The sequence below is a fragment of the Bos taurus genome, chromosome 24 (assembly GCF_002263795.3).
Source record: "Bos taurus isolate L1 Dominette 01449 registration number 42190680 breed Hereford chromosome 24, ARS-UCD2.0, whole genome shotgun sequence".
Lineage (NCBI taxonomy): Eukaryota > Metazoa > Chordata > Mammalia > Artiodactyla > Bovidae > Bos > Bos taurus.
The window spans coordinates 39897446-39911092 of record NC_037351.1 but is presented as its reverse complement, the minus strand read 5'-3'; the positions used below and the strand labels follow the sequence as shown (position 1 = coordinate 39911092).

Sequence of the window (13647 nt, the reverse complement as noted above, 5' to 3'; positions counted from 1 at the left end):
ATTTCCAGAAAAAAATAGTCTAACTGATGAAAACATTTTTTTAAGTTTCAAGTTTGAACAAAGGGAAGAAATAAAGACCCCTTGGCTGTATCAAGTTGCAATGCCTTTCTAACTGCAGTATTCCCTTGTTTCTATTCACTGACCCAGCGTTCTTCCACACTGGCTTTCCTGGAGCTCAAACCACGAAAACATCTGGAATACATTTTTCGGACGGACAAGAAATGGAATTAAATAGGCTGAAACTACATAAAACCGATTAAGGGCCAAAAGGGACTTTTACCTAATGTGGTTCAGGAATGCATGCGTCTATTAGAGCACGTTAAAGGAATTACTGGCCTTTGATAAGTGCTTTTCAGTCAAAGATTAGCTAGAGAAACGCAACGTGTGCTATGATGTTAAACTTCATACACACAAGAAACATTGTGTAATCTTTTCTCCTTTGAATTATTTTCAAAAATAGAAATTTTAAATCATATCCATTATGCTCCCACTCTTCCCTACTAATTTGTGTGCGCGCGCACACACACACACACACACACACACACACACAGAATAAGTCAGTAAGAACATGTACAAATACAGCTTCCCTATTATGGAGGGAAGTTTAGAGGGATGGAGTCTGATTCGGTTTAGGAAACTTGTTCTCCTGACTTCATTTTGGTTCTCTGACTTTACAGATATAACCACAAAGACTTAACCAAGAAGTGACAGCTTTTGTTCTCGGATTTAGGACACATTTATTTAGAAGTATTTGTAAAAACTGTTCCTGTGAGAAGCTGAAACAAAAACCAGATCCCATTTAGCAAGTATGAACCTTAAGGAGCCATTAGGAATTTTCCTGCATTTTAAGCGAACCTGTGCCAGGATTTAGTAATCTCTACTCCCAAGGAAGTCACATCCCAGAGACATGCAGTGACAAAGTGTGAACCACCACTCAGGTCTCCCTTCAAAACAGAACTGGCTGTTCATCTGCAAAAACTCCAGGTGGATGACTCCCCAGCTGCTGGCACCTTCTGCTCAGCCTCAGGCCCTTCCCCAGGGTTGGGGCTGACAGTGCACAGGGTGATGGTCCCGCCTGCACCTGGTCTGAGGCTCGACACCCCCAAGTTCGCCTCCCTCGACCCTCGATCCTTGAGAAGCGAGGTCCTCCTGTAACCCTCTTCTCCTCCTAACTTGGTCCCAGCACCTGCCTTCTGGAGCTTCCAAAGATATAGCCTATTGATTCTCAGTTTCCACCTTGAAAAATATCTCCTCATACTTCTATATAAGACTGAAATTGCTGATACAAATAGAATCTCCCAAAGCATGTGCCAAAATGAATTAGGGAAGAGATGCTTTCCCGCCCCTACACAATTCCTTTTAATAGTTCTGAACACAGTCAAGTTCCCTTTTCCCTCTCCCTGAGGCTTTTTTCCTCAAGGATTCATTATTGACAACTGCTCATGTCTCCAGGTCCACCCACCAGGGAGTGACCCAGGGCAGAGAGGGACTCTTCATCTGTGTACCGGCAGAGCAAGTGGGATGTCTTGCTGGCAACTGATGAGCAAAGCTTCCCTTTAATTCTTTTCTTTGCTGAACTGAAGACTTAGCCTCCATACAGACGGAAGAAACTAAAGGAATTCCCACTGCACGGTGGTTTTAGATGTAGATGCTAACATTACCTTCAATGGAACTGGGTTTCAGAACTGCTGAGGGAGTATTTTAGTGGTTACAGCCATTCCTACAAATTCCTATAAGGATGTCCATTAAAAGGAAAGCCAGAGAATGTTTCTAAGTTTAAAACAACTGACAATAGATACCAGGGGTCATCTAATACTGGCTCAGTCAATTCTACGACAAAGAGTAAACTTTGTCGTAGAATTCAGTAAAAAAAACTGAAGTGTTTAACCCCCAAAATAATGATGGGACAAGACAAGTGGCAGTTTCTGAGAGTGAATTGATGTGTTCTTTTACTGTTGTTTGCTTTTATTATTGTTGTTTTAATTTAAAAGAATGCACAGCTCAGGATCATGGAATAACATTTAGTCATAGGTGTTGAGGAATGCTCTACAGTGCCAAGTGAGAGAATCAGAAATGATGACAACAACCACAGAGGATGCCTGCGTGAACTTGATCCAGCTAGTTGAGATCTCTAACGAGGAAGAGAGACAATGTTTGGTACCTTGACTTTGGCAGTACATCCTGAAAGTCGAAAGATCCCTTCAGATTCCAGACCCGATTCCTCAACTTTCTCAAAGAACTAGAAAGCAATGATACAAGACAGAAATAAATACCTCCATATGATTATGAGCATTTAAAATAACAACAATGATGAAAACGATACATTACCAAGCATACAGACATGCCGGGTACTTGAATGCCTAGTTAAACATTCACACGCCCCCAGGAGGTCAACACTAGCCTCTGATTGGCAAATGAGGAAATAGAGACTTAGGGTTGTTTTTCACTTTCCCAGGGTCATCCTTAAAAGTGACGCACCAACTCTGTTCTTAACCACGAAAGCACATTGCCCCTTAAATATTTTAACATCTGATTACTGTATCTTTCTTCAGGTCAACCAGTAAGCCAGTTCAGTTGCTCAGTCGTGTCTGACTCTTTGCAATCCCATGGACTGCACCACAACAGGCTTCCCTGTCCATTACCAACTCCCAGAGCTTGCTCAAACTCATGTCCATTGAGTCAGCGTCACCAACCAGTAAGAAAAGACCCTAAATTACTATCATTAGTTACACTATTCTAGCTAAGACACCGTGCATGCATGCAGGCCCAGTTGTGTCCAACTCTTTGCGACCCCTGTCCGTGGAATTTTCCCAGGCAGTAACACTGGAATGGGCTATCATTTCCTTCTCCAGGGGATCTTCCTGATCCAGGGATCGAGCCTATGTCTGTTGCATCTAACCTGCACAGGCAGCGGAGTTCTTTTCCACTGTACCACCAGGGAAGCCCAAGACACTGTAGGGCTTCTCAAAATCTGACCAAGGAATTAGAAATTGTAAAGGCTTATCTGTCTCATGGTAATGGTGATGCTTCACTATTAAATAATAATAAACACTAACACTGTGCACTTAAGAGCGTGTCAGACAACATTCTCAGCACTTTACATATATTAATGCACGTGACCCTCATGATGATTCTGTGGTGTCCCCATTCTACAGCTGAAGAGACTGAGGCATGGGAGGGGTAAAGATTTGCCCATGTTCACACAGCAAGAGCAGGATTCCGAGTCTCTGCTATTTTCCCTTCGAGAAATGATGATGCCTGGAACTAAGGCAGCTCCTGCAGGTATGAAGAGATGTAAGTATTTAGGGAGAAGAGACTTCTTCCTGAGAAAAGCCTCTACCCCCAGGAGTGGAAGAACACCAGCTCCAGTGTCTTACGAGAGCACCGCTAACCTCAGCAGTACCCAGAATGAGCCTCTATTGAGGAGTTAGTATGAGAGGAACCAGGCAGCATGCGGTGCACCTTCTGTGGGCTAGGCTTCTGTTCCTACGTAATAATACAAACGTGTGTTGAATCTTCTCAGTCAGATTTTTATGCATTTTCTTCAGACTGTGTCCTCTTCCTAGAGGATAAAGGGCACAATAATGGTTCAACCCAAGGATGGAAAGGAATCTTAGAGTCACCATGGACTTGCTCTCCTTTGCATCTATCTCTTGCTGGCTGTGTGTTTCTGGGCGTGTTATCTCACCCTATGATGCCTCAGTTGCCTCACCAGTAGAAAGGAGATGACCGTAGCGACCTCCTGGGGCTCAGTGATGGTCAGATGTGACGGGACACAGAGATCAAATGTGGCCCAGTGGAGGGAGGCGCCCTGGGGATGCACACGCTGGGCGGGCCTTGGCATCCTCTGGACCCCGTTTGCTATCCTCCCTGCGCCTATGGGCGGCCAGTCAGTCACCCGACTGGAGGAGTAGCTCAGTTTGAGGTATTGGTACCCAAACTGAGGAAGACAGGAAAGAGAAGTGCTGTTGTGAATAAAGTATGTGTCCTCTGTCAGTATTTTCACATATCATTTAAAAACTGAATTTAAGGGACTTCCCTGAAGGTCCAATGGTTAAGACTCCACGCTTTCAATGCGGAGGGTGCAGGTTTCATCCCTCGTCAGGGAACTAAGATCCCACATGCCACAGAGTGTAGTTAAAAAAAAAACACTCAAAAAATGGAATTTAAAATTCAACAAGATTTGTATTTAGGGCTTGGAATTTTACTTGTACTACTGGATATCCCTATTGAATAAACCACAGTAAATTGTCGGCTATAAAAGGTGGGGCTTAAAAGCAAATGAGGCATCTGCCAGTGAGGGTCACTGAGACAACTGTATTGTTCAGACATCATTTTCACAACTTCCTAAACCAGAAATCTTCTTTGTCGCAATATATACTTTCCCAGGCACTCTGAAAACACCACCAGAATAAGCTGATTTCTAGACTTTATTTAGCTTTGTCTGGAAAATTCATTTAAATAGTAATACACACACATCGCAAAACACCCAACCTGTGATGTATCTCAGCAAATACTTGTAAGATTAATAAATGGACTATTAGTAATTAGTAGTTATCTTTTATCCAGGAGAGAATAATCATATACACACACACAAACACATACATACACACAAATATTTTAAAAATATTGGAACAAATGTAACAGAAGGACGCCATGTGACAGCATCTGTGTCCATAACCTGATGCTTTCTGGCTGGACAATGCAACAGAGGTTCTTAGCAAGGCAAATACACCCAGGCGCCTTAGATGTCACGTGGATGCGAGGAGGGAAGCTGAGAGTTACAGAAACCCGAGTCCTAAAGGGGCCTTCGTGTCTTTAGATCTAAGAATATTCATCGGCGGGTTTCTGAATAGCATACTACAAGCACAGAGCTTTATGAACTCCCCAGTTATGTACACCGAACTCACCTTTTGTAACACAAGGGGAACTTTGACCCCAGAGTCTTTCCTTCGGTCATTTTCTAGCAGGACTGTGAGGGGAACTCCAAAAATCCCACTGTCTTCATTGTAAAACAGAAGGGGGAGAAAAAAAAGAGTCAGAAAAGCACTGTCTTATTCCCGTGTGTCAAAATGTTAGAGTCAGAGTAAGTCTCAATACCTCGTCCTTTGACTTTCTCTGTTTTGTTTCTTTTCAGCTGAATTCGAAAGGCATCAAAAAAGGCCGTCAATTCAATCAGAGAGAGATGGCGGATTTTCTTCATGTCTTCCGCAGACAGATCTTCTGCTTTGGTTAGGCCAAATCTGGTTTTCTGAACAACAAATTTCTAAAATACATATTGAGGATATTTATTTTTTTATGGCAAAGGAAAATTATTATACCTTCATTCAAAGGAGACCTGGACCTTCCAAATCTGTACAGCCTGACATGCTTGCTATTCACATAAAAAGATATCTGAGGCGCATGCTGCGTCATAGAAAGGTCATGAATATGACTGTTAGAACCTCTGATGATCACAACTACTAAACCAAACACAAAACAGTCACCTGAAATATATTATAATATCATCATCACAACTGTGATGTACAGAGTGCAGCTAATTCCCCTATTGAAATTGACTGCACGTGCTTGCTGAGACAATAGCCATTCTATCTTAAATGTCAAATTTAGGTAATTAAAAATGTCCTTAAAAATCCAAAATGCACAGTAAGTGCCAAATAATCCTACTCTCATTTTGAAGACAATGCCATTGCTATATTCTCCATTTCCACATTTTACTTACAGGTAAAACATAGTCTTCTTTCTTAAAATCTAACTTCTTAAATCTGTTCCTTTTTGGAGCCTGTGTTAGCTTTTCTGAATATGATACTTCAAAGGACAGCTCTTCAGCTTCTACCGGAATGTTTTTTTCCAGATATTCATCATCTAAAGAACAAAGGATGTGGAATATTTAATATGCCATTTAATTGATCAATACCATTGACTGTAAAATAAGCATAAAATATTGATGAGTTAATCCACAAGCACGTTGAAATGTTTACATCCCTGGAAAAGCATCAGACTCACTCAGAATCATCTTGGTTAAACAATTAATGTAGTGTCATCAGACTTCCATATGAACAAGCTTCTACAATCATTGTGCGAACTTCCTATTTAATCTCATTTTTTTTAATTTTAGAGGTTAATGTCTCATGAAAAGCACTGAAGATTATTAGATTATTAGAAAGTCCATAACAGAATGTTTCTATGTACTCTTATGCAATGACGTCTCTCCATACTCAATGCTGCTACTGGGGAAGCAAAAGCTTAAAGCAGAAGGAGGAAGGGTGGAGGTCCCACAGAAAAGTTCTGCCTACTTTCATTCCTCTTGAGTTTTTATCCCAAACTGTGGAACTATGCCACTTCAGATTTGTTCCAATCCAGTTTGCCCTTCACTGAGATTTGTTCAGGTGAATTAATCCTGATTCCTGTGACTCTGTCCTGGTTTTCTGGTCTTGGATGGTGCATATTCCAAAGATGAATGGGTGACAAGTCCTGTCCCCTATACCTGTTTTTCTCAAGTTTGAAATTAAGACAATAGATTCCTTACCAAAAGCAAGGGAAATCATTTGAGGAATCCTAAATCTGATTTTTGACTGAGAGTCTAGCTTGCCATCTTGTTTTATTGCCTGGCAAAATTGTTCCTGTGTCATGAAAAGAATTATTTGATGACAAAAAAAGAACTCATCAGCTTTACCCTCTTCTATATTAAATCGTTGTCCAACTCTTTGCAATCTCATGGACTGCAGCCCACTAGGCTCCTCTGTCCATGGGATTTTCCAGCCAGAATACTGGAGTGGGTTGCCATTTCCTTCTCCAGAGGATCTTCCTGACCTGGGGATCGAACCTGCATCTCCTCCATTGGCAGGTAGATTCTTTACCACTGACCTGGGAAGCCCACCCCCTTCTATAAACAGTAACTAAAAGAAAGCCAAATAGAACAAAAGAAGCAACAGATAGAAATAATAGAAGACCTAGTTTATCTCAATTAAAAGTTTAGTGGAGAAATATGTAAATCAACAGATCTAAAATTCTAAAAAATAATATTGATTTAAAACACAATAAATGGATACAGTAAGAATTCAGGAAGTAACAAGGCAAAATTACAATTTTCACACATTATACAGAGGCTTGCATTCAAATCAGAGTAACAGTTAATTGTTAGATAAGACTCTAACTACTTGTTCTTCTTTTTAAAATATTTATCTGGCTGTGTCGACTCAACTTGTGGCATGCAGGATCTTTCATTGCGGAGTGCGAGTGCAGTCGCTGTGGCACGTGGCATGTGGGATCTTAGTTTCTAGACCAGGGGTCAAACCTGCACCCACTGCATTGCAAGGTGGATTCTTAACCACTGGACCACCAGGGAGTCCCAAGACTCTAAATTCTTAAAGATCTATGGGCAGATTCTTTGGACAGTGGTGATTGTACAGGCTGATGCGCCAAATCACTGGACTACTCCAAGAGGACTTTTACCTCTCAGTGGTACGATTCGAACTGAGTAACAACACGGCAGCAAACAGAATGATGTGGGATAATTTATGTAAATCCATTATCTTTAATTTGTTTTGATAACGGTTTTATTTAAATGTAATCCACATGCCCAACAATTACTTATTTGAAGAGCATAGTCAGTGATTTTTAGCATATTTGCAGCATTGTGCAACCATCGATCAATGTTAGAACGTTTCATCACCTCAACTTATTTGAATTTTGAAGCAAACACTCCAAGTATGGAGCTCTGTTGTGCCTGAGAGGAGCGTGTATCTTTAGGGGCACCTTTGGGGAACCACAAAACTGTGGCCTAAAGGGGACCTATTTCCTACAAGGAGGATTTGAGATTCCACTCTGAACCCACGGAGAGCACCCAGCTCTCAAGTGGAGGAGGCCCCATTAAAAGTTCACCCTGTTATTTTGTAAGGAAACATCACAAGTGTCTCTGGTGCTGCACATACTTGAGCATAACTAGAGATTTTTAGAAGGTGTCTACTTTCCGGCCTGCTTGATGCTGTTCAGCAGATCCAGCTATAAAAGAGACCCCAAACCAAAGGCACTGCCTGAGTGAGTAGTTTCTAAATGACACAGTGGTCGTCAAGGTGGAAACGATTCTGCTTGCAATGTGACTACTGGTGTGACAGGATGGGGTGTTTGGAGGTACAGGGAGCAGAGGTCCAGGGTGACGGAAATCAGAAAGGGGAGAAAAACACACGTATACTTTGCTTCAGAAACCCACTGCTCACCGAAGTGAGCGTCGGCACAAAAGCAAAACGACACACAGGCTGAGGAGGCTGTGTCACTCACCACTTGCAGCGTTCCGCGCCGACCGTCCAGGGTCTGCCGCGACGTTGGAATGAACTGGCACGTCTGGAATGGCCTCCAGGATGGACTGTGGACCAAGGGAAGATGGACACAGAGCAGTTCACCAGGAATGCAGGCTACCCTGTGCTTCAACCTCACTTATGTTGGGCGGTGCGTTAGAACTACTTCACCAAAAAGCAATTCTTGATTTCATGAAGGGCTGGCATCTGCTTTCCTGTTTTCTCACTCAGTTCAGACCTGTACAGCCCACACAGTTTTCTCAAGAGAACTAAGCCAAGGTCAGAATGACCACGCCTCCTCAAGTGTTTACTGGCGTATGTTTCCTAACATGCAGAAATGACAAAACTTGCAATCACATAGTTTGACGATTATGTTATCATTCTGACTTTTTAAAGAATTTTTGATGTGGACCATTTTTAAAGTGTTTACTGAATTTGTTAGAACACTGCTTCTGTTTTTATGTTTTTATTTATTTTTTTGACTGAGAGGCACATGGGATCTCAGTTCCCTGATCAGGGATCGAACCCGCACTCCCTGCATTGGAAGACAAAGTCTCAACTACTGGACTGCCAGGCAGTCCCTGTACTTGTTATTCTTGATGCAGCTGGTCATACATTTTGGTCATAAACCCTAAGTCATGACATAACTAGATGGTTAATAGAAGGGATGCGGGAGCCAGGCTGCCTGGATTCTAATCCTGGCTCTTCCACTTCACATGACTTCAAGTTACAGAACTTTCTATTAGTCTCCCTGGTCTGTTAAATGAAGATGATAAAATAACATATTTCAACAAGTTTTTATGAATTTTAAATGACTATAAATCACAGGGGACAACATCTGATGCACAGTGACTACTGTATGAGGGTCAGCTACTGTTAATACACTAATACGTTAACTTCTTCACGACAAAACACAGAGGGATAATGACTACCAAAGGGTTCAGCATGTTTTCTAGTTGTGTCCTCTCTTAATTAATTTGCTATTTTCTTCACTGTGATCCTGCCACACTGCTGCACTCCCCTGGAATGTTATCGGAAGCTGGGTATCTTTCTTCATAGAGTTTGGCATTACTACTCAGATTGGATGCTGGTGGCGGTTTACTTGCTAAGTCGTATCCGACTCTTGCAACCCCAAGGAATATAGCCCATCAGGCTCCTTGAGGTGGGTACTAGTTAAAACTTTACACAAATTCCACTATTTCTATGAATATGAATTTTAACGAGGAAGTTATCAACCATGAGTACGTTGGGGGTGAAAATTGGCTACTCCATCAAGAATCCTTTATACGCTCTTTATACATAAGTCTGTTCTTTTTTCCCCAGAACCTGGTGTTGTTTCTTTTATTCTCATATTTATTCAGCAATATGAAGTGAACTGGAGAAGGAAATGGCAACCCACTCCAGTGTTCTTGCCTGGGAAATCCCATGGACAGAGGATCCTGGTGGCCTACAGACCATGGAGTCACGAAAGTCAGAAAGGACTTAGCGGCTAAACCACCACCACTACAAACTGCACAAAGGAATCGCGAATGCTGAACTTTGTTTCTCTTCTCCCTACTTTGTGCCAAAGAGATGACATATCTTATTATGTAAACAGAATGCGAAGGCATACCCAATTATTTTAACACAGATGCCCAAGTATATATTTGGTGGCTCTAAAAACTAACACCACAGAATGAAGATTACCCCACAACAAAATCTTCAAAAACAATGTGGAACACTTTTCAGTGGTTTCCTTAAGTTTTCCTACAGAGCAATAAATACTTCATTAAACTTTGAAGTAACTCATCTATAGTAGAGAATGCTCCTGAAAAATCGACATTCATGCTGGGCTTGGGAAGCTTAAACAACTAAATGTCAATTTAATGATCTGTAAAGTGGAGGTGTCATCTGCTCCTTAGGTTTAAATGGCCTCCAGCCAGCCTACAGTATTGAACAAGGGCCCGTTCTTTGCAATGTGAATGATTCTGGGACTTTCCCGGGGGAAGAAGAAATTTAAATTGTGACCCTTGCTCTTCAGCTATTTATAATGAGAAGAGAGTAACATTTATGGAACATTATTAAAACACAGTCCACTGCTAAGAGTGAATTTCTACACTAAAATACAAGTGTTCACTGGAGAGTAATGGAAAGCAAGGAGGTGCTGCCCAAAAGGTCTCTTTGAAGAGGTTGTTGATCGTGTGCTGGAACTCAAGGAATGATGAAAAGGACTTACAAAGGCAGGGAGGTGGGCAAAGCATTCAGGCCAGGCATGGAATTATAAATTCCAGGTATGGAAATCTGAAGCATTTCGGCTTCATGAGAGGATCAATGGAGAGCCTGATTTGCCAGGAGTTAAAGCCAAGTAAAGGTGCTTAGACTCAGACTCATAAGGGTTAAAACACAGCAGAACAAAACAAACAGAAGAGCATTCTTTTCTTATGTATTAAAGCAGGAGAATGACTTGGTGAAAATGAAAAGGAAGATCTCACTGCCAATAAAGGGACCAGGAGTTTTGAAACACATTGAAGGGAAAGGCTCAGTGCTTGGTATTCATGGTTTTTTTTTTTTTCATTCATACTTTTAAAACATCCCTTTACTCATTAAACATATTAGTATTAGAATCTTAAAATTTCTTTCTAGTGATTTTAAAGTATTTCAAACATATATGCCACTCCCACTTAAAACAAACTTCTCTGGCTTGTCCATAATGGATCCTGCCATCTCCCTACAATCCCAGCCATGAGACTTTTCCATTGGGGCCTCAGCTGGTTTAAGAGAGGCAAAGACACGCAGCCATCAGGGCTCGCCCTGCTGCCCAAATCCTATTACACTGGGACATCACAGTCAAGGCTGAGGGATTAGTATTTTAAATTCCAAGATGTAGGTTAGCTCTATCTGCTTGATGGTTTGGTTGCTAAATCATGGCCGACTCTTATGATCCCATGAACTGTGGCCTGCCGGGCTCCTCTGTCCATGAGATTCTCCAGGCAAGAGTACTGGAGTGGGGTGCCATTTTCTTCTCCAGGAGGATCTTTCCCGATCCAGGAATCGAAACCGGGTCTCCTGCATTGCAGGCAAATTCTTTATCAACTGAGCTATGTGAGTTCCCTTAAGACTAGACTTTGACTATGGCGTATTTCCTTCACATTGAAGAATCACCATACCAAATATTTCTCATGTTCCTTACTTAAAGTAGAAATTTATCAACTAATATGTTCCTCACTGTCCTGACTGGTTGCTGGGTTTTTTCTCATGGTGTGAATCCACGTTTTGTAATTCTAGATACTAAAGCTGTCTGTGCTGGAGTCATTACAGAAAACATGGCTACTATATTCCTCTTCTGCACCTGAGATCAGAACGGAGAAATCCACTTCTTGTAACCACTTTGTGCCAAATTCCCCAGAGATGAACTTAAATAACTCACATTCATGGATGAATATGCAATCAGCTTTGAAATTAAAAAACAACAACTACAACATCTATCCAAATGTGAATTTAAAGGCAATTCGATGACATCGCAGATTAAATACTGAATCACATCTGAAATTATAAACTAAATATTAAAGACAGTGAGAGTAATAAATTCCAAAAACCATGAGAATAGCCAAAGTATTCAGATTACTTCTTAACCTTAAATGCAAGTAAGAAAGTTTAAAAATAAATGAAATAGGTCTATAATCTAAGAGACTAGAAAAACTTGTCCAAGTCAACCCAAGAATGAATGAAAAAAATAATTAAGATTAAATAAATTAATATGATTTATATTAATTTAATAGAAAAAGTAGGCTTAATTAATTAAAGGTAGTGACTTTAAAAAAAAATATTGCCCACACAGGCAAGTATTTACATTCTGATTGACATAAAAGACATAAATCTTAGGAAGAAAAAGAATAGCCATACTGCACAGAAAATGCTAAAATTATGCACCTAAATAAATAAATATATTATATATAACTATATATTTATGTACACACACACACACCAACATATACTGAACTGGATGTTTTGCTAGAACAAATATACATTATCAAATTCATACAAGATGGTCGATTGAAAGGAATATAACCCTCAGACCCTACCCACTGAAAAATTAATCAAAGCATTACGGCTACAATAATGCTAGGCCTTGGCATAAAACTATACCTAACAGTTTTTACAGATTATATATTTACATCAAAGAATAACAAATTCCTCCATGTTTGATCCTCATAAAGGACATCACATTGGCATTAATTCATGGAGTCCTCTTTCAAAATGAGATCTAGTCATTCCCCAGTATTTTGATTTGTCTTCTTCCTAATCATTCCACGTTGGTGGGTCCACTGGCAGCTGTGGTTTCCTTACAATGCTAGCTGAAGTTCATTTCATCTGTTTGCAGAAATTGCTTCTTATTGCCTTGAACCTGCAATTTTTCCCTGACATGCAACTGTCTGGGCAGGTGATGACTTACCATGGAGCCACTCCTGGGAACAGTAAAACTCCATTCTTCATCCTGGGACCCATCTGACAGGGTACTACTGTTGAGAGAAGCACCATCTGGCTAAATGGAGAAATGAGAGCACAGTTCTTATTTAGGCAAATGCTTTCTATCATGTTTGTGTGTATTCCACCACGTGTATGTATGTAGATACATGTGGCAATACACAAAGCTGTGACTGCGGTGGGGGGCGGTGGGCGGTGGGGAACTGCAGCAGCCCCTCAGGGATAGTCACCGTGAGCCACCGGAAGGCCAGGCCTTCTGGCAGACCCTGGCCCCTACAGCAGACCCTGCTATCATCTACCACAAACTCTGTCTTCCTGAACAATATCTTAGTTTTGTTCCAGGGAGCTAGATGTTAAACCAAAGAATTTGATTTCCGGGCTTCTTTGCAGCTAAAAGTGACCATGTGACAAATGCGGGCAATGAGGTGTAATTTAAGTGTAATTTTACCAAGAGTGTTTTCAGAAAAGTTAAGTGTTTCCTGACTGAAAAGAGGAGGGTCAGCTGCTACAGGCTTCACAGGGTCTGCAGGTGTCTGGCTCCAGAGAGGATGCTGGAGGCCAGATGTGGTTGGGTCTGTGCTGAGAGCATCACGTGGCTGCCCCGTCAGTCCTGGAGCATCCCTTGTAATCATCTCCACGTGAAACAAAGCAGCTCCTACTTTCCTATTACATGCAGCCAAACACAAACTTGTCTAATCCTATTATTGTTTTACTATATTCTAAGACTTTTTTTTGCAATGATTAGAATTCAGTAGCAATAGTACCAAAATGCTTTTTCATTTATAAACTCCGAAGATTTTTGCTTTAATGTACAGTGGTGTTACTGAAATTTAAGACATGAATATTCTTTTCTTTCATTGCAAAATCAAATATACTTGATACTTAG

General features: G+C 41.0%; 1 protein-coding gene across 2 annotated transcripts in view; it reads right to left on the bottom strand.

Moving 5' to 3' along the window:
- Nucleotides 1-13647, bottom strand: part of ARHGAP28 (Rho GTPase activating protein 28) — a 139704-nt gene that overhangs the window by 26486 nt on the left and 99571 nt on the right. For both annotated transcript variants that reach the window (XM_010818945.4, XM_010818947.4), the window contains exons 6-11: nucleotides 12730-12819; nucleotides 8281-8365; nucleotides 5723-5865; nucleotides 5101-5266; nucleotides 4911-5002; nucleotides 2162-2239 (exon numbers count right to left, since the gene is read on the bottom strand). In XM_010818945.4, coding sequence (XP_010817247.1) covers nucleotides 2162-2239; nucleotides 4911-5002; nucleotides 5101-5266; nucleotides 5723-5865; nucleotides 8281-8365; nucleotides 12730-12819 — 654 coding nt within the window. The remainder of the gene's footprint in view (nucleotides 1-2161; nucleotides 2240-4910; nucleotides 5003-5100; nucleotides 5267-5722; nucleotides 5866-8280; nucleotides 8366-12729; nucleotides 12820-13647) is intronic.